General features: G+C 40.7%; 1 protein-coding gene and 1 non-coding gene across 2 annotated transcripts in view; one reads left to right on the top strand and one right to left on the bottom strand.

Moving 5' to 3' along the window:
• Positions 1–22,137, bottom strand: part of LOC133779290 (uncharacterized) — a gene marked incomplete at its 3' end in the record, with an annotated part of 66,669 nt that overhangs the window by 3,064 nt on the left and 41,468 nt on the right. The window contains exons 3-4 of the mRNA XM_062219267.1: positions 692–1,207; positions 416–544 (exon numbers count right to left, since the gene is read on the bottom strand). Of these exons, the coding sequence (XP_062075251.1) occupies positions 416–544; positions 692–1,207 (645 nt within the window). The remainder of the gene's footprint in view (positions 1–415; positions 545–691; positions 1,208–22,137) is intronic.
• Positions 1,570–1,676, top strand: LOC133780905 (small nucleolar RNA R71). Its single transcript, XR_009869712.1, has one exon. It is a non-coding gene; the product is annotated as a small nucleolar RNA R71 (small nucleolar RNA).

Below are 22,137 nucleotides of genomic sequence, written 5' to 3'. Positions count from 1 at the left end.
GTCATATTTCCAAAAGATAATTTCAAAACACCATTACGACAATTTATGATTGCATTAGATGTAGCTAAGAATGGTCTACCTAAAATGATAGGAATTTGAGCATGCATATTTTCCACAGGTTGAGTATCGAGAACAATGAAGTCAACAGGAAAATAAAATTTATCAACTTTTATCAAAACATCCTCTATAATGCCTCTAGGAATTTTCACAGAACGATCGGCTAATTGAAGAGTTATAGAGGTAGGTTTTAGCTCACCAAGACCAAGTTGCTTATAAATAGAATAAGGCAATAAATTCACACTAGCACCCAAATCAAGTAAAGCTTTGTTAATAAAATGATCACCAATAATGCATGAAATTGTGGGACACCCAGGATCTTTATATTTAACAAGACTCTTATATTGAATAATGGAACTAGCTTGTTCAGTTAAAAACGCCTTTTTAGGAACATTAGTGTTTCTTTTAACAGTACAAAGATCCTTTAAAAATTTAGAGTAGGCAGGAATTTGTTTAATGGCATCTAAGAAAGGGATATTGATACTAACTTGTTTAAAAACTTCTAAGATGTCATTATATTGGCCGCCTTTTTTTATTGGAAGTAATCTTTGTGGGAATGGGGCTTTTGGAATGAAAGGATGGATTGGAATTTCTTTGTTTGATGAGTCATTAAGATTAGAACTAGAAGGCTGACTCTTTTCTTTTTCTTTTTCAACCTCGGGTATGTAATCGGGTTTGACAATTTTCTTTCCAGACCTAAGAGTTGAAATTGATTTGACTTCTCCATTATGACTAGACTTTCCTATCTCATATTGACCTTTTGGATTAGGGATAGGTTGACTAGGGAATGTTCCTTTTTCTCTATCAGCTAAAGCAGTGGCGAGTTGTCCTACTTGTGTCTCGAGTTTGGTAATAGATTGAGATTGATTTTGTAGGATTTGTTGGGTGGATTGCATAAATTGTTGTAAAGTATCTTCTAAGGAAGGTTTTCTTTGTTGCGGATATGGTTGATTTTGTGGGGCATGAGCTTGGTTTTGTGTGTTGTATTGGTGCCCTTGATTCATTTGGGGTTGGTTTTGTCTCCATGAAAAGTTTGGATGGTTTCTCCAATTTGGATTGTAGGTGGACGAAAATGGGCTATCATTTGGTTTCCCATAAGAATGAAGAGCATTGGCCTCCTCAGAAAAGGCTTCTTGGTAGGAAGGGCATGATTGGGCATTATGGCAAGGACTAGAACATATAGAACAAATATCTTTTCTAGGTTGAATTGGAGAGTTTATAGTTTGGCTTATGGCTAAAGCTTCTACTTTTCTCGCTAATTTGTCTAAGGATGTTCTTAAGTCTAATTCTTCTTTTACTTCATACCTTCCTCCTCTTTTTGGTGAATTAGTTGACCTAGACCTAGGATCAAAATAATTCCATTGTTGTGAATTGACAGATAAATCTTCAAGGGCGTCCCACGCCTCTTGTCCTTGAAATTTTAAAAATTTTCCAGTATGCATAGATTGAATCATTTGACGATTAGAGGGAGTCAAACCATCATAAAAATATTTTACAAGTCTCCATTTTTCAAAACCATGATGAGGACATTTTAATAATAAATCTTTAAATCTTTCCCAACATTCATAAAACTCTTCATTATCTTTTTGAAAAAACTCGGAGATTTCTCTCCTTAGACTATCAGTTTTAGACATAGGAAAAAATTTCAGTAAGAATTTATTATAAAGTTGATCCCATGTAGTTATAGACCCCGTGGGAAGGGAATTTAACCAAGCTTTTGATTTGTCTTTTAATGAAAAAGGAAACAATCTTAGTTTGACCGACTCATCAGAAAAATTTTGAAATTTAAATGTTGAGCAAATTTCTAAGAAATCTTTGACATGCATGTAAGGATCCTCTCTATCTAACCCATAAAAAGATGGCAACAATTGAATGATTGCTGGTTTAAGCTCAAAATGAGTAGCAGAAGTTGTAGGTAAAACAATGCATGAAGGAGCATTAGATGAAATAGGCGCAAAATATTCAAGCAAAGTTTTTTCAGGCACAACATTTTCATCAACAATATTAGCAATAGGTTCCATGATGCTCAAATTTTTACTGACACTTTCAATTTCAAACAAAGATAAACGTCTTTTTACTAATCGTTTTTTAGAGTTACGTTCCCAATGATGCATACAATTTTCACAAACAAGGCAACAAGGATAATCTCAAACAAACAATTTTCTGATGTGGAAGATCAGTTAAAACCGCAACCACAGAGCATACTTAGAATTTTTAGAGATTTCACAACAATATAATTCTTATGGTTTACTTGTCCCCAGGCCTATTTGATTCCACTTACTCGCGCACTACTAACAACTCCCCGAGGTTAATTAGTAGAGGCGGATGGGAATTTTGTTCAAATTTCCTTTAAGCAAGAATTGCTTATGGTGAAAGGACAAGATTTAGGTTTCTCTTTTTTTTTTCAAGTATTTTTCACAATATTACACTAAAATATTAAAGAAGACAAAGAAAAATAAGGCAAAAATTAAATAAGACTAAAATTTAGACAAGAGTAGGGAGGCATAACATGCCATCAACCATAACAAAATTAAGGTAAAAACGAGGAGGCACAAGTGCCATCAACTTAAACATAAGATAGAGGACTAGGAGGCAAAAATTGCCATCAACTAGTAATTTGCGGAAATTAAATAAAATAAAAATTACAACAATATAAATAAAGAAAATTACAACAAATGTCAAGAGGCACAAGTGCCATCAATTAACAAAGATATAAAAGAAATAAAATTACAACAAAATTATAACAAAATTAGGAGGCACAAGTGCCATCGACTATAAAAATTAAAAGGATAGATAGGAGGCACAAGTGCCGTCAACTAAAAAAAAAACAATAAATATAAATATAAGTATATATTTTTTTTATGGGTGGTTGAACCGTCCCAAATTTCTTTTTATCTTTTTTTTTTTTTTAGATTTTAAAGATATATATATATATTTTTTTTTTTTTAAGTGTAACAAAAATTAAAATAACTAGTAGAAGAATTCACTAACCTTGAGATAAATTCGTTTCTTTTCTCTTGCAACTCCCCGGCAACGGCGCCAAAAACTTGATGGACCCTAAACGGGTATGTTTAAAAATTTATATATCGCAAGCGCACGAATCGTCCATATAGAATAGTGATCGTAAGCAAGGATGTCGAACCCAAAGGAGTTGTCTAAAATCGAAAATGAAACTATTTTAAATCAAAAGTAATAAATTCTAACCTAGTTCCAAAGATTGATAAGTTTTAATAGTATGAACATAAAATGAAATATTGAAAAATAAAGCTTTTTAAGATAATGAAAATAAACCAATAATGAGTTGAAAATAAGTATTAAAAGAAAAGATTATTAAGATACTAGAATCCACAAAATGTAAGTTTAATAATATTTATTAGTATATTGATTCCCAAGTTTTAGTGATAGTTAAAATAATTTAAACTATCATTTTCCAAAAATATTTATAATTTTAAGCACAATTTTCTTATAAAAAGATAGGATTTTTCTTCACTTTTCAAAATTATAATTTCAAAGCATTTAGTGTAAATCAATCTAATGAAATAACAAATAAATCAATGAACATTATTTATAAGGCAAAACATAATATTTTTGTTCTAAGCATGGATGTGTACAATTTAATGACACATCTTACACAAAGAATATTATGTTTATGCACTAATGAAGAACAAAGTGTAAAAATGTTCTAACAATCTAAAATACAAGATATTTAAGATGAAAGAAATATATGAAGAAGAAAAATCCATAGACTTTGTTGCATTACAAGGGAAATCAACATACAACATAAATATTACCTAGTTACAAGTTGCTTCATCATGATCTTAATAATCTTATGAAAAAGATTAGAAGCACATAACTAGAATAGAAATTACAAAATAAATGACATACATACTTGCAAAATGCTCTTGAAAAACCCAAATGGAAGAGAGAATGGTAGAGAGAAAATGAGAGAAAAAGATGGTAACCAAAAAATTAAGCACCCCAAAAAATGGTCTTCAAAACCCTTATTTATAGCCAAAATGAGATTATTAAGATAATCAATTTAAATTAAGTAAATTGATTAAATTAATAATAAATGGTAAAATAGGGGTAAATTGTAGGAGTGATGATGATTTTGGGGTAAAAATTATGTAGAAAATGGGTGAAAAGTGGCATTTTGAACCTAGGGGACAATTGGTACACTTAGACATTTTTAGGCTAAAAAGTGACAAAATGCAGCATTTAGGCTGCTGGTGGCTGCTTGGTGCCAGGCGGTTTCGGCTGGGCTCACTGGGCCTGGCAGAGGCTGTGGGATAGCTGCTGGAGTGAGGAGGTTGGGCCAACGTGGGCCTTGGAGCTGGGCGAATGGGTGGATGGGCCGGTTGGGCTTGCTGAAATTTGCTGAATGGTGAAGAATTGCTGCTGCTGGGTCACGTGAAAGCTGAAACTTGCTGAAGGGAAGAAGCTTCAGCTGAGTGCTTGGCTGGTCACGTGAAGGCTGAAGCTTTAGTGCAGCTGAATGGGCGTGAAGTGCAACTGGAGAGCTGAAGATGGCAGGCGGACTGGGCCAGGGGACAGGCGGGCTGGGCCTGGGCAGGAGGAATTGGGCCGAATGGCTGGGCCGACTGGGCTTCTATGCCATTTTGCTCATTCCTTTCCTTGAAAATGTCATTATTTATTTCTTTATTTTCAAAACACAACAAAGATACAACAATTCCTACACCATAAAAAAAAAATTAAATTAAATAATAATCAAATCTCTTCAATTATAAATAAATCATATTAATTCATTGAAAATATTGATTATAATTTAATTTAATATAGCATTTAAGTTCAAAAGAATTACACTTTTAACTTCTAACTTAACAATACAAATTTCATATAATTAAATTACACATATTATAATAAAATATCTATAAAAACATATAAAAATCTATAAAACTACAATAAGATTAATAAATTAAAAATTACATAAAATCTTAATAAGTTAATTAAAAACTCAAGAACTAAGCAACAATTAGCATATAAAAAGTGGTAAAATAACTCTATTTTGTAGAGTTATCAACAATCTATCAATCACCCTACTAGAAACAAAAGAATGTGTAGCACCAGAATCAATCAATACTTTAAAAGGAAAGCCAGCACTAGAAAGCTGACCTGTCACAATCGAGGGACTAGCCTCTGCCTCTGCCTGAGTCAAGGTGAATACTCGAGCTGGAGTCAAGCTATCCACCTTTCCTGCTTTACCTTTCTTCACCGTTGGGCAGTCTTTCCTGAGATGTCCTACTGCCCCACACAAAAAGCATGCCTTGGCTCGGCACTTGCCCAGATGGCGTCTTCTACACCTCGGGCACTCTGGATAGGTCCGCCATGCCTCACCGCCACCCTGTCGGCCACCCTGACCACCCCGACCCCTCCTATCAGGACCAGCTGCGGTCGAAGTGTCTGGAGCCTTTCTCTTGCAGTCACTGAGGCTTCCGCCCCTACCTGTCCCAAAATAAGGAGGCACCGTTCTGCGGCCCTCGCGCCTCACCGCACCTTCCCTCCATATCTTGTTCTCCGCTTCCTCAGCGGTAAGAACCTTCTCAACGGCCTGGGCATAAGTTGTTCCTCCAGGTACCGTTGTGATCCTGACATCCGGGCTATCATAGCATTAATCCCTCTAATAAATCAATTTTGCCTAGCAGCATCAGTAGGCACAAGATCTGGAGAAGACTTCGCAAGCCTATCAAACTTTAGGGCATATTCAGTAACAGTCATATTGCCCTGCACAAGACTCACAAACTCATTATCCTTTGCTGCTCTAACAGCAACATTATAGTACTTCTGATTGAACAAGTCTCTGAAACCTTCCCAACTCAAAGTAGTAACATCCCTGGTCTGCGATGCCACCTCCCACCAGATGCGGGCATCCTCTCTCAACATATAAGTGGCATAAAGCACTCTATCATGGCCCTCTACTCTCATAAAATCCAGAATTGTGGTGATCATAGTTAGCCATTGCTCGGCTTTCAACGAATCTGGTCCACCCTTAAAGATTGGGGGTTGCTATTTTCTGAACCGCTCATACAACGGCTCCCATCTGTTACCAACCTCCCCAGACTGCACAACCGGTACCACTTTAGGTGGTACAATAGGGGCAGCACTCCCTGATGGAGCCTGCTGTCACAGAATACGGACCTGCTCGTCTTGACTCTGTAATCGAGCCTGCATGTCTGCCATCAACTGCTGCCAGTTCTCAGGGACTGGCGGAGGATTCTGGCCCTGGTCATCATTCCCGGTCCCAGACCTAGTGCCGGCTAGTTGTGTAGATTTTCTTGGACACATAGCTATCCAAGTCAATCTGCAAATAACGACTCGACAGTCAGACCATGATGACAGGGTAAAAAATTCTCCAAGATCCATCAATAGAGCATAACCAATCACAAACAATCAATATATAAGCATCCATTCTCATGCACTGGCTGCTAATAAGCACGCCTCCAATCTCCTTACACAATAGCTATAAAAAAAGCATTCATCCATGCACAATATACAATTAATCATCCATATATTCATTTACGTGCACGACGATGCTAATAAACATGCCCAATATTTTCACTCAACAGTCAAGGGCCAAGCCCTATCAGTATCTCATGCTTCCTAATAATCCAGCAATTAACAACATTCATAGCTCATTTCAGGCACATAAGCACATAAACACATATACACATTACTGAACCCCGATTTGAGCTTGTCTTTGGCAGCGAATGTACATGTCTAGCCTGTCTTCAGGAACCCTTAAACCTAGGAGGCTATGATACCAAGTTGTAACGCCCTGGATAGCCAAGACCGCTACACTGTGTACTTATAAAGGTGCAAGACTTGCTAATCAAGTCATTAATTTGAAAATGTGTCATTAAACATGTATGAGCTAGGGTTAAAAAGGTTTTGGTCTTAAAAGACTCGCTTTATATAATTAATCTATTATATACACAGGATCCCAAAAGAAATAGAGTTAAAAGTTGATTTACAGACTTCCAAAAAGAAACATAAACAAAGGTTAGCCATACTAAGGCAAAATAGACAATCTCTGGGTTTTGCGTCCTTGCCTAAACCTCAACTGTGGCTGTAATGCCCTGGTTACCCCAAAACAGTTACGGTGATCGGTGAACCGAAAATTTGACCCGCTACCCGAGTCCTTTGGTTTAAAATGTGTTCTAAGTGTTATTAGCAGGTTAAGGTGAAAAACAATAAAGAGTAAATGATATATTTTATTAAGTATATAAACTGCTCATGAGCTATTCAAAACATTTACAAGTTGTTCATTATACAAGATGGCCACTACTGTTTCAAAATACATAACCCGGCCTAAGCGGCAAAAATAGGGTAGACCCCTAGTCCCTCTGAGAATTCCTTGGCCATGGTGGTCAAGCGGCCGCATATGTACACATCACCACCTAAGCTCTCCACTCAAGGCTGGGTGAGCTTTTCTTTCCCTTTACCTGCACCACATAGCACCCATGAGCCAAAGCCCAGCAAGAAAACACAATAATGCATGAGTATAACATCAACGATGATCATAATAATCATTCAAGACTTTCAGTCCAAGATAGAGGAGTGACAATTAGAAAAGTCACTAAAGTGGGTTTTGTTCCCTTTAGCCTTGTGAAGATAGGGTCACCGGGGCTTAACAGGTAAGTGAACCTTTCATTAGCTTAACTAGGATAGGTGCATGGTGACTGGTCACCAACATAACCTTCCTCATGACCATAGAGTCATAACCTTGGAACATCATTCCCTAGCCATGTGACAAGCAGTCACCTGGGCCTTATGCCCTGGCTCTTAGTAACTAGTCTTAGACTAGCCAAGTGCTTATAAGTTCATCGACCTTAGGGTCGGTCCAGTGTTAATGCCTTAGAGCCATTCAACGCTGATATCGATTAGATCTAATCTTCATTCGGCCCTGCGTTCAGGACGCTTATGCCGTTTCTGACTCATAGGTCAGTGTCCCTGACTAGTCAGTGCCATATACACGTAATCAACATTCACTAGCATTTAATATGCAATCCATGTCCACATTCATCAACCAACATGCCTCAATAACAATCATGCATGTCATATATACACAGGGTGCAGTTTTCTTACCTCAGGTTCAAGTGAGAAATAATATAAGGACGACTCCTGAGAACGATCGATCTTTTAGTTCCTCAGCGGTTACCTAATCACAACCAATTGTAACTTCCATTAATGAGAATCAACATGGATAGGGTCTTAACCTAAGCACCACTCTCGGGACCTCGAAACATGCCCACACGTTGAGTAGATTCGATCCCGGGCCTTAAGGATTGAAACCCCAAGTCAAAAACCCTTAAAAACACTCAAAATGGGACTTTGAAGGAACATGGTAGCGCTACAGCGCTGACCCCTAGCGCCCCAGCGCTATTCTCAGAACCTCCAACATGCCCAAAAGCCTCCTGAGGAGCACTGTAGCACCCTAGGGTGGGTGCTATAGTGCTTCCTCCAGACCAGAACTCCCCTGAACCAACCTTCTTCATCTCCTTCGATTCCCACCTGATTCAAAAGCTTCCAAATCCCATTTTTGATGCCAAATGAACCCAAAAACCATCTCAACATATCCCAAACATCCCAACCATAGGAACCCTAGCCAAAACTCCCAACAAGACCAAGATATCAAACTAGATATCACAACTGCAAAACAGAACCAAAACAAGGCAACCCAAAGAATTCCATGGTTAGAAACTTACCCAAAGTTCAGCTTATGATGCGCTTCAAGGGTGGAACACTCTCCCAAACTACCAAGGCTTGCTTCCCAAGCTTGAATCCTCAAGAATGATTCAAAAATCCCAAAGAAAGATGAAGAAAAGAAGGTACGGGAGAAGCTTAGAAACTTGCTCTGTTTTCTACCTCTTTCTCAGCCAACAATGGTTATAACTATCCTAGGGGTGAAATGACCATTTTACCCCTAGGTCAATTTAAAGTTTCTAAAGGCTCCCAAGGGAAAAATTGGTATTTTCCACTTATCTCGTTAATCATAATTAACGCTCTCCAATTCCCGCTATTCTCAATAATCCCGAACACCAATAATTCATATCCCGTTACCCTTTAACTCCCGGTAACGCTGTAATCATAAAATTTATCCCGAGACTCAACCCGAGCCCCGAACTTAAACCTGTTGTGACTAAACCGCTAATCAATAATCCAAGATCGCCTCATGCCGAATAGCTCGAACAAACCCACATTATAATGTGGTCTCAACACATATCACCGACATGCATACAAATATACAATTATACCCTCAACGGGCCAAATTACCATCACACTCCTGTAATTAAAATGTGGACTCACATGCATGCATTTAACATCATATTATGATATAATTCACATATACATGCATAATATCAGTTAATGGCATACTTAAACAAATATGGCCCTCCCGACCTACTAATCCCGCGATTAAACCACATTGGAGAATTCGGGGCATTACAGTGGTGGCTGAGCAGCTGGCTATGTACATTCCGCTCGCAGAGCTCTCCAATCAAGGCTGATCAAGCATACCCTTGCCTTTACCTGCAAGATGTAGCACCCGTGAGCCAAGGCCCAGCAAGAAAACATGAAATGCAACACAATCAATGATATCAGACAGTAAAATTCACCAAGCATGAACTCTCATTAAATAATCCACATTAATATCACTTAGCATATATTCAGAATCATGGATGCAATCAAGCACTTACAACATTCATATCACATAATAATCAGGGCCGGCAACTTAGGCCGCACCCACTGTTTATCCCACTGACTGTGGCCCGCTTAAACCGAGCTCAGTGCATATTAAGCTGTCCTCGGCTACCAGTGGTCAAGCCGCGCCCTGTGCGCTAATGTAACCCTTGGCACCCTTATTCCGTTGGTTCACTAAATAGCTTACATGGCATAATAACATCTTTTTAAGCATTCACAATAGGGAACCCTTAGTCCCGTCACATATATTCAACCAGGTGCAGTTTTCTTACCTTTAATCTTTACGGTTTTAGATTACGAGCAACGCTCCTCGAGCACGATCCATTCCCGAGCCTAAACGTTTATCACCTAGTCACAACCAAAGTATAGGGTTCCATTAATATTAAAATATAGGTTTCTAGTTACAAAACTAACTTCCGGGAATCCGAATCCCACCAAGCATGGTGGTGAGATCGATCCCGAGCATTCTAGACCATACTCCCATGCCTAAAATCCTCAAAAGTTCAAGTGTGCACCCAAGGGCTGCGGTCCTGCCCTCAAAATAGAACCAAAGCCACCCCTGAAAGAGGACACGCACCGCGGCCCTTGCCTTGGGCGCCGCGGCGCTCACCTTTGGCCGAGCCCTCTTGGCTCATCTTCATCCTAGGGCCGCAGCGCTCTAGTACAATGCCGCGGCCCTTCCCTTCGAACCCAGAATTCCCACCATTTCTAGGCTTGAAACCTTAGCCAAAACTACCCTTAAGCTCCCTACTTCAACACCCAACAATCACAACACTTTTAGCATGACTTAAACAACATAATTCCACAGAAAACCCAGCCTAACACACACCAAAATTCTCTTTTCAATTTCTGAAACTCAAGAGCTATAAACACTCAAACCAGCCATTCAAACTCAAATTAAAAATTCTAAATTACAAATTGAGACTTACCATTTCTGTTGAACCACTTCACCAAGCCAAATCCAAACTAATTCCCAAGCTTTTCTCCTTAATTTTTCCCTTAAACATCAAAATTGAAACCTCCTCAATACCCAGCTGAAAACTCAAAATTGAAACCTCAAGAACATAGTTTAATCCTTACCTTAGCCTTGGTTAATCATCTCCTGGTTAAACTCTGAACTTAGCTTCAAATCCCCACCTCAATTCTCAGAGATTCCCCAGCTTGAAATCCCAGATATTCCCTGTTTTTTCCCTTATGGTTTTCACCTAGTTTCCTTGAGAGAGAAGTGAGTAAGCTAAGAAATAAAGTCGGTTTATTTCTTTCTATATGTTCCCTTAAGTTTGTCTTATTTGTTAAGTTAATCCCAAGGCTCGGGGTGCCGGAACCGTCCCCAAGGGCAAAACGGTAAAATCCCCCAATATTCCCGCCTAGACTTCCTAACCTTAAATATATCTCCATATATTTATTTTCATAACTTGATAGTCTAGATAACTACCCGATACCTAAAATACCCTTGACTTATCCAAAGTCAGCTATTAAGCCCTGTTGTGACTTTTTCCCCGCTAACTAGCCCTAGGATTGCCTCAAGTAATGTTCTGCTGACCTACCCACATAATAATGTGGTTCTCACAATTATCATATATACATACCACATTAATACCAATATAATCATACAAGCATTATTAATCATATAATTATGCATTTAATTCAATAAAATCATTCAAATCACATTTAACCCAATAATGCCCTCCCGGCACACTAATCAAGGCCCTTAAGCCTCATTAACAAATGTGGGGTCGTTACAGTTCAGTACGCTTAGGATTAGCCCCAGCTCCCTTAGGTCGTATTTTGACATCACACATAACAAATATTCAAATTACATAACACAAATGCTCATTTACAGAGAATCTTAGTCCCATCCATAACTTGGGTGTAGTTTTCTTACCTCGAGTTTTGAGCAAAGGATAAGAAGCAGTTCCGAGCACGATCCTCAATCCCGAGCCTTGATGGTAACCCTAGTCAAAAGCGAAAATAGATATCTATCAAAATCTAATCCAATTAAATGTTTTTGAAACAAATACTAACCTCCGGGACCTCAAATTCTACTGAACTCGGTAGTAGAATTCATCCCGAGCGCTTATGTTAAAACCCCCGCGCCTAAAAACTAACCTAGACTATGGCTGCCTAGGCGGGCCGCGACCTGGCCCTAAGGGTCGTGGTGCGCCTTAAGTCAGAGGTGTCAACCTCCTACTCTAGGGGGAAGGCGGGTCGCGGCTTGCACCCTAGCGTCGCGATGCACCCACAAGTCAGCAGCCCCCCCAGGGCCTTCTGGGGCATGCGAGCCGTGGTGCGTCCCCATGAACCCAGAAATCCCTGGGGTTTCTGCATATTTTCCTAACTCATAGCCCTAGAATTCGACCCCAAACATGCACTCAAGCCAAAATAGGTCCAAAAACTCCCAATATTACCTCATCATTCAATACACAAACAACCTATAACACTAGTTCAATCTCCCTTAAGCCCCAAATTCAGAAACCAAACCAAGCACCCCTAAACAAATTCAAACCCAACCTGAATTCAATAATTAGAATCTAAAGTCTTACCACAATTGATAGCTTAACTCCTCATAGATTCCTTGACTGTTCCTAGCTTAGTTTTCCCCAGATTTCCTACTCATTTCTTCAATTCCTAAGCTTTAATTCCCAAAAAAATTTCTAGCTTAAACCAAGCTTTCTCTTCAAGGGTTTCCATCAGTTTCACAGCACAAGAAATGAGAGAGAGTGAACGTGAGTGAGAGGGAGAGAGATTGTTTGAGAGTATTCCTAATGATTCTGGTCATTTCCTAAAGTATCTGAGTATATCTTTAACCCAAAGACAAAATACCCCTTAAATTAACTCAGCTTCTTTATTGCCCATAAGGGCATAATGGTCATTTACCCCATTTCCCGCTAATTCCTCGAGTTGTCCTACAAATTCCCAATTATTTCTGACATGCCCAACTAATCAACAAACACTTACTCGTTACTCATTAAACCCCAAAATATTTTCTAAGTTCCAAAAATACCCTTAGGCTGACCCCGAGCCAGGTATTAAACACCACTGTGACTATTCTGCTAATCCGCTCACTAGGACCGCCTCGAGCCGTATACTGCAAATATATCCACATAATAATGTGGTCTCAACCATTTAACACATATAATCACATTTATGCCCTTAACGAGCTAAAACTACAAATATGCCCTTATAAACAAGAACGGGCCCACATGCATATTTAATGCTCATAAAAATGCTTATAAATATATTCATATTATCATATAAATCATGCATGCCACATATTCATGCATTTAATCAATACATCACACATATATCCAATTATGCCCTCCCGACACACTAATCAAGGCACTAAACCCTATTAGCATTTTTGGGACGTTACATGAGCTGTTCATATACTTCTGTCAAAGGCATGGAGTTATGAAGAGCTTTTCCTCCATAGCCCACCTGCAAGAAAATAGACAGGTGGAACCTGTCACCAAGATGGTTAAAGCCACCCTAGAGAAGAGGCAAGAACTGGCGAAAGGCACATGACCCGAAGAGCTGCCTAAAGCATTGTGGACCTACCACACCACTACTAGGGCCTCTTCTAGATACTCACCATTCTCCATGGCCTATGGATACAAAGCCATGCTCCCAGTCGAGGCGACAATATCCACGTATCGACGAGATACGTACAATCCGACTACGAACCATACTTTACTATGAGAATCTCTGGACTTTGCGAAGGAGCTCCATGAAGCTTCATAGCTTCGAGTAACATCCTACAAAAAAAAAAGTAGAAGCTATTTCAAATTTAAAATGAAGGATAGGATGTTCGAGGTCAGAGATTTGGTGTTGCGAAGAGTCTTTTTAGCCACCCAAGATCCTGGTGCTAGAGTATTGGGCCCTAACTGGGAAGGTCGGTATCAAGTTGAGAGCATCATGTGTCCAGGGACATACAAATTAGCCTGACTAGGTGGGGAGTTAGTGCCCCACGCCTGGAATGCCAAACACCTATGGCGGTATTACCAATAGTATAAGCAATGTATTTTCTAAGTTTTGTAGTCATTTTGTAGCCTCTGAGCACAATTAATGGAAATCGTGTGTACAACACACGATAGATGAAATTCATAGAAACTACTTGTATTCTAAATTTTAATTTAGTAATTTCGCTTCCCGAGGTGTACCTGCTCGCTGGCATGGACAAGTGAATATAGTCTCCAATCATTTGGGGAGCATAGATGGGTCTCCTCGCTGGATAGTCGCTCGCAGAGCATGACCTAGGAAGCTAAGCCTATCATTAGCAGAGCAAGCTTAGTGTCAAAGCTGGCGTAAGTAGGCTCACTGAGCATGACCTAGGAAGCTAAGCTTATCATGAGCAGAGGAAGCCCAGGTTCGTGGAACCTTTTGAGATTCTGAAGAGGATTGTTCAGGTAGCCTATAGGTTGGCTCTATCCCCATCGTTGTCAAGGGTTCATAAAGTATTCCATATTTTGATGCTTCAGAAATATGTGTTAGATGTAACTCATGTCTTGAGTTATGAGGATCTAGAGCTGAGACAGACTTGTCCTGTGAGGATCAACCAGTTCAAATCCTGGATAGAAAGGATAAAGTATTGAGGGAAAAAATCATATATGTGGTTAATGTATTATAGAGGAACAACAAGGTCGAGGAAGCGACCTGGGAATTAGAATCAGACATGCGGGATCAGTATCCCGAGTTGTTCAGGTAAATTTTGAGGGAGAAATTTCTATAAGGAGGGGATAGTTGTAACGTCCCAAAGTTTTTAATAAGGCTTAGTGCCTTGATTAGGGGTCATGATTGAATTATTTTATTATTATGTGATTTAATTGGATATTTATGTGATTGTGTGAATTGCACGAGTTATATTATGATATATCTAATTAAGAATGTTTAGGTGTATTAAATGTGCGAAACAGGCCCACTTTGATTTAAATGGGAATAATTGTAATTTAGACTCACTGAGGGAATAATTATGATAAGATGATTGAGACCACATTCTTAAGTGGATAGATTTGAGATATTCGGCAGGAGTCGATCCTTTTGAGCAAGATAGCGATTTAGTCACAACGGTGATTTATACTTGACTCAGGGTGAGCCAAGGGGTATTTTGGTAATTTGGTGACTTACCAGGACTTATTGGAGTATGATTTGTATATTTTGGTAAAAATAGTGATATTCCAGGTTTAGTGGAATTATCTGGAAATTTTGAGTATAGAGCGGGATTAGAGAGCAAAATGATGTGTTTACCCTTGAGGGGCTTTGAGAGGGATTTAGGTGAGTGGGGATATTTTGGTCATTTGGACCATTGGCTTAACTTAACTCAAAATTGAAAAATCTCTCTCTCTCCTAGTTCATGTTCTCTCTCACTCTCACTCTCTCTCTCTCTAAGTGCTTTGGAAATTTTGAAGAAAAACTCTTCATTCTTTGAGTTTTTAGGCAATTGAAGCTGTAGTTGAGATTAAAAGCTTGTAAGCTGGAAACAGCTAGGAATTGATTTTAACATAGTTAAATTCAAGTCTTTGAGATTTTAGTTTTGGTTTTTGAAGTTTTATTGAATTCTGAGTTTTAATGAAGTTTTTATTTCTTTTAAAGTGGGTTATTATGTTTTTGAGTTGTTGAGACCATTTCCGTGGTCGAAATTGGTTAAAATCGTGTTTTGGGATGGTTTTAGATAGGATTTGCAATTCTTAAAATCGCTGGAATTCTGGGTTCACAGGGTTGCACCGTGGCATTGTTCTTGAGGCGCTGCGACCCACATGAACTCAGTGAGGCAAGGAGGTTCCTCGAACTGCCTTGGCATTGCGATGCTAGGCGGGTGGCACCGTTGCGCATGCCCTATGGTTTTGAGCTTGGGGCTCCCTGACTAGTTGAGCTCCATGACCCTCAGTGGGGGGCGCTGCCACTCAAACTGGAGAAAAGTCAGAAATTAGGTTTTGGGTTATGGAAACCCAAACCTAAGGGCTTGGGAATGATTCTACCACCTGGTTTAGTAGATTTTATAGATTCGTTTCTTAATAGCTGTACCTTGTTTTGGTTGTGACTAGGGTGCACCGTTAGGCTCGAGAGGAAAGGGCCGCGCTCACGGTCGTTATATGTGTCTCGTTAAGGATTTGAGGTAAGAAAACTGCACTCGGTTTGTGATTAGGGCTTGGCCCGGTTATTGTACATGGTTATAACCATGCTTAGTATATTTTATTTAACATGTTTAATGTAACGACCCAAATTCGCTAATAAGGCTTAAGGGCCTTGATTAGTGTGCCAGGAGGGCAGGTTGGGGATTTATGTGTGTTTTTATGAATTAAATGCATGGTTATGATTTAAAGCATGTTATTTGGCTATTTGTTTAACTGAGATGCATGGCTATGTTTACTAGTATGCATGTAGGCCCGGATCGTGTTAGAAGGGCATAATTGTAATTTTGGCCATGTTGGGCATAACTGTATTGATAGGTGATAATTGTATTCTGTGAATTGTACCACGTGGGTGTGGTTGTATTACTGTGATGCACGTGCCGAGACGGTCCTAGAGAGCTAGTTAACTTCAGGGTCACAACGAGATTTCTATACCCGGCTCGGGAGGAGCCCAGGGGTACTTTGGGAATTTTATGGTTAAGTTGAGATTTAGCGGGTAATGGCTATTGGAGATTTAGTAACCTGGGTAACCATTAGTTACTGCTGAGAGGAACAAGTTTTAGAAAGAAAATGGTAGATATGAAATAGAAATGAAAGGACTTAAGTGCCCTTGAGGTTTAGTTGGGAAAGGATAGGCAAGGAGGGGCAAAATGGTCATTTGGTTGGGAATTAGATAAATGGCAGCTGGTTTTATGGGGTACACGGTTTGGGGCTTAACCATTTTGGTCTTGATAGAGTTTGAAGAGAAGAGAAAAGAGAGGAAAAAAGCTAGGGCATGAGGAAGAAGAAGAAGAAGAAGAGAAGGAGAAGTTGGAGACCTAGGAGATGAAGGAAGCTTAGGGATGGATTCTCCATATGAGGTAAGGAATTTTATACACATTTAAGGCTTGATTATGTTATGGGTTAAGAATTTGAGCATGGGTTAAGTTTGATGTTTGAGTTTTTATTTTTCTGAAATTGAAATCAAGGATGTGGATTTTGGGGATTTGATTGGGTGTTTAGATGTCTTTGGTGATGTTTATGGGTTGTTGGATGGTTTATTTGGAGTCTTGAGTTGGTTTTGGGGCTTGGGTGTGAGTTTGGGTTGATTTGGGAAGGTTTTAGCTCGGAGAAAACGCAGGAGAAAACCCAGAATTCTGGGTCTGCGAAGGCGTGCCGCGACACAGGTTTTTCGTGCCGCGGCAAGGGAGCCTCTGACTGATGGGTGTCGCGGCACAAGAAAGTTGTGCCACGGCACAAGGCAAATTTCAGGTTGACATTCTTTGGCAATTTTAGGCCTTTGCTCCGGGGGTTCGGGGGATGTCTCCGGGGTGTTGTTTTAAGGTTTTAGAGGTCCCGAGAGTGCGGGATTGGTCTCGGGAAGTGGTTTTGGGTTGATTAGTAATGAGGGATGTTTCTTGTGTGTTGTGACTAGGTTGTTGGTGAGGCTCGTGCTAGAGGACCATGCTCGCGGCTTTAGTGCATCAGGAGGCTCGGAATGCAGGTAAGAAAACCGTAACACCCGAGTTTAGGGCATGGCCCCACTGTGTGATTATAGGGCATGGCCCCAGATTGTATTACGTGCAAATGCTTAACCTTAAATGAACCGTGATGTGTGTGAATGTTTATTTTGAATGTACTATATGTGTGATTATGATGAAATGAACGGCAAGGGCCGAGTACGGCGTAGGCCGGGGCGGCCGTGGGGCCGAAAGTAACACCTAGCACATGGGATGCTATAGTCAGGGCGGGGCCCGGTGGATACATGTGTTATGCTATATTCAGGGTGGGACCCAAGGGATACATGAGTTATCCTCGCGGTGTGAACCGATACCCCAGGCTTCGGTAAGGCTCTGGGGCGGCTTGGCCGTGTTTGCTTAGTCTAATGGTTGACTTGTTTATCTGTGGATGATCTGTTATGATAAACTGTATAAACTGCATATGTTATGTTCTGCATGAGTTTTCTTGCTGGGCTTCGGCTCACGGGTGCTCTGTGTTGCAGGTAAGGGCAATGACTGAGTCAACCAACCATGAGTACGGAGAGCGTGAAGCGACGCGTACATGTTTGGCCTGCCCGACTGCTTTGGTTGGGGGTTTATTTGAAAATGGCTGTAATAATCTATGATTTTAGAACTGATCAACTGTAAACTTATTTCAAGATGTAAATAGCTTTCAAACATTATTTTGGGATCCCAAATGTTTATTACTTGAAGTTTTTATTGAAACAACGCATTTTTAAAGATTACAGCCTTAACTTTTAATTAGTCACACTTTTGTTTCAAAACCTCGGTTAGCGAGTTCATTGCACACTATTTTGTCTTAAAAACTCACTTAGTAACGGCTCTAAGGAAGTAGGGCGTTACATTTAACTGTGCTATGCATATCTGTACTAAATGATGAATGCATATCTGGTTGGAAAGCTCATCATATAAGTCTAGGGTTTATCGATTATATTTGATTGAAAAGCTTGGAAAGGAAAAGCTAAACCAGCCATGAGTTGGAGAGCTTCAGGGGAGGGGTGTACATATGCAGCCTGCTCGACTGCCACGACTGAGGATATCTGTCGAAACTAGGGTTGGACCTTGATTTTGACACTTAGGTCGGCTTTTGTATTCATTTATAATCTGTAACAGTTTTAAACTCTTTTGGGATCCCATGTATCGAACTCAAACTCTTTCAATGGAATGGTTGACTTTTGACCAAAATTTTAGTACCTCAACCTTGTTTTAGTTTCAATTACACATTTTCAATCCAAATGACTCATTCAACAAGTTAAGCACTAATTTTAATACACAGTGTAACATCCCTAGATTAGGAGGTCGTTACACCCAAGCCCCAAACCATGACGATGAAGTGCTAACGCTAACCCAGTTACTAGCATAGATTCCTCAAATGACTAACCAAGTCATCACTTTCTCTGAGGATAATGCTCGGAGGGTACATTTTCCCTTTGCTGGTTGAAGGCTAGATTTCCAACAAGATAGTGGCTCGGATCCTAGTGGGGAATAGGAGTTCAGTGAACATCCTATTTAAACCAGCCTACGAAAAGATTAGGCTGACCATGGGTGACCTGTCCCCTTGCACCTCCACTCTTTACGGATTCTCAGGAGAAGGTCTCATTCCGATGGGGCAAATTAAATTTCCAGTGACACTTGGAGACTTGCCTCGCCAGGCCTACAAGTATTGCACCTTTGTGGTCGTGGAATGCTCCTCCGTGTACAACGCCATCCTGGGGCGTATGACCCTAGTAGAATTTGGAGCTGTCACCTTTATAAGCCACATGTGCATGAAGTTCCCCATTGAGGCATAAGTAAGCACAATCCGTGGAGACCAAAAGGCAGTTCTACAATGTGTCCCTCAAGCACCCAGTAATGGTAATTGAGGCAACAGTTGATGAACAACCTCCTTGGAAGGAGATGGAGGTCCAGGCTATTTAAGAGGGAAGGGAGTCCAATGAGTTGGACCCCTGAGTTTAGGAAGAAAGGGCTATCGAGCTCATGGAAGAGATAGAGGAGATGATCCTTAACGCCTCCATCCCAGAGAGAAAAGCGGAGGTCAGGATAGATCTCAAGGTGGATGTCTAAAAATACAATCAAGACGTCTTTGCCTGGTCTGACTTCGACATGACAGACATTGACCCGAACATCATTTGCCACGCCTTGAACATTGATCCTAACATTTCTCCAATACAACAAAAATGGAGAACGATTGACTGGTCCCGAGCACTGGCTTTAAAGGTGGAGGTGGATAAGCTCCTCACGAACGGGTTCGTTCGTGAAGCTCAGTACTTGAGGCGGTTGTCTAACCTAGTCCTGGTGCCCAAGCCAAAGACACTTGGAGGACCTGTATAGATTTCTCTGACCTCAACAAAGCTTTCCCAAATGAATTTTTTCCTTTGACCAGGATCGATCAGATGGTCGATGCTACCTCTGGGTATGAGATCTTGTCCTTTATTGACGCGTACTTCGGATATAACCAAATATCCATGCATGTTGCAGAACAAGAGTACACCAGCTTCTGGACTGACAAAGGGGTATATTGCTACAAATTGATGCCCTTCAGGCTCAAGAATGCTGGTGCTACCTATCATAGATTGGTAAACTGGATGTTCAAGAACTAGCTGGGTTGGAACATGGAGGTTTATGTAGACAACGTGCCAGTAAAATCTAGAACAACCCCTGACCACGTGAGAGATTTGGCAGAAGTGTTCTCAGCCCTCTGCAGATTCGAGATGAAGTTGCTTCTCGGAAGCTAAGGCCTTACTTCGAAGCACATCCCAGTAAGGTCCTCACTAACCAGCCCTTGCAACAAGTCCTTTAGAAGCCAGAATCCTCAGGGAGACTCCTCAAGTGGGTCGTTGAACTAAGTAAGTTTGACATCACTTATCACCCAAGGACTGTCATCGACGAACAAACACTAGCATATTTCATTATTGAGTGCATGGGAGTACATGAGCGACCCGGGAATGCCTCAGTGGTCAGGCCCACGTGGAAGCTGTATGAAGATGGGTCCTCAAAAAAGAATGGAGCAGGAGCGGGCCTAATCTTGGTATCCCCTGAAGGGCTAAGGTTTGGGTTTGACGCCTCAAACAATGAGGCTCTCATTGCTGGACTCCGAGTGGCCCTAGAGCTCTAGGTCGAGGGCATTGAGATCTTCAGTTATTCTCAGCTCATAGTGAATCAGGTCCTCGAAGAGTACCACACCCAGGGGACAAAGATGGTTGCTTACTTAGCCAAGGCTTAGGAAATGCTACACAACTTCAAAAAGTTTTCCATCCAACAAGTGCCAAGTGAACATAATTCTAATGTTGATGCCCTGGCCAAGCTTTCTACCACCAAGGACACTGAGATGATCAATGTTGTCCCAATTAACTACTTGGTTGCTCCCAGCATCTCAGCCCCTGTGGAGGTAAAAGCAGTCCAGCCTCAGGACAGATGGATGAAGCCTATTGTCAAGTACCTAGTCTTTGGAGAGTTACTGCAGGACAAGAAAGCAGCTCAGAAGCTGCTGAAAAGTATACGAGGGCTTTTGTGAGGACCACGTGGGGGGCCGAGCCTCACCAAGAAAATCTTAAGACAAGGGTACTTCTAGGCCACTATGAATAATGATGCGATGGACTACGTCAAGAAGTGTAACAAGTGCCAACGCTTCGCCAACATACCCCGTGCTCCGCCAAATGAGCTCACCCAGATGACAAGTCCTTGGCCCTTCGTAGTTGGGGGGATTGACTTTATCGGGTCCTTTCCCATTGGAAGGGGGAGTGAAGTACACTATTGTGGTGGTCGACTACTTCATGAAGTGGGTCGAAGTTGAACCTCTCACTACAATCACTTCCAAGAAGGCGCTAGAGTTCTTCATTAAGAACATCGTTTGCTCCTACGGGCTTCTGAGAAAGATATTCTTTGACAACAACTTCCAATTTGACAATGAGGTGTTCGCAGACTTCTATCAAAGACATGAAGTCATGAAGAAATTTTCCTCTGTAGCCCACCCACATGCCAACTGACAGGTGGAAGCTATCAACAAGACGATTAAGGCCACCCTAAAGAAGAGGCTAGAACAGGCTAAAGGTGCCTGTCCCGAGGAGCTGCCTAAGGCATTGTGGAGTTATCGTTTAATACGTTAATGATGGCCCACAATGTCGGGTTTGACTTAAGGTGTATCTAGTTCCCCACAACTCTGACCGGACCCGCCAGAATGTAGTTGTAACGACCCAAGTTTACTAATAAGGCTTAAGGGCCTTGATTAGTGTGCAGGGAGGGCATAACTGGATTATATGTGATTTAATGATTAAAAACATATTATATGATTATTTGATTATCTGAGATGCATGACTGTGTACTAGTATGCATGTAGGCCCTGATTAGGTTAGAAGGGCATAATCGTAATTCTGGTTCATTGAGGGCTTAACTATATATATATGTGATAAATTGTCGAGACCACATTATTATGTGGATAAAATTTTAATCCGTGACTCGAGACGATCCTAGTGAGCGATTTAGCGAAAAAGTCACGGCGGGGATTTATACCCGGCTCGAGGCGAGCCTAGGGGTATTTATGGGAATTTAGGGAATATATTGGAGTCCATTTTGATGTTGAGGAATATAATTGGTGATTGGTTAGGTGTCGGGAAGTAAGTGGTAAATATTAGAGACACTCCAGGAATTAGCGGGAATTGGGTGTAATGACCAAAATGCCCCTAGGTTGATTTAAAGGCTTAGGGATAATGGGAGGGTATTATGGTCATTTGGCTTTT

This window comes from Humulus lupulus, chromosome 5 (genome assembly GCF_963169125.1).
Source record: "Humulus lupulus chromosome 5, drHumLupu1.1, whole genome shotgun sequence".
NCBI classification, from domain to species: Eukaryota; Viridiplantae; Streptophyta; class Magnoliopsida; order Rosales; family Cannabaceae; genus Humulus; species Humulus lupulus.
The sequence above is the reverse complement of the archived record's forward strand: the minus strand, read 5'-3'. Positions and strand labels throughout refer to the sequence as shown.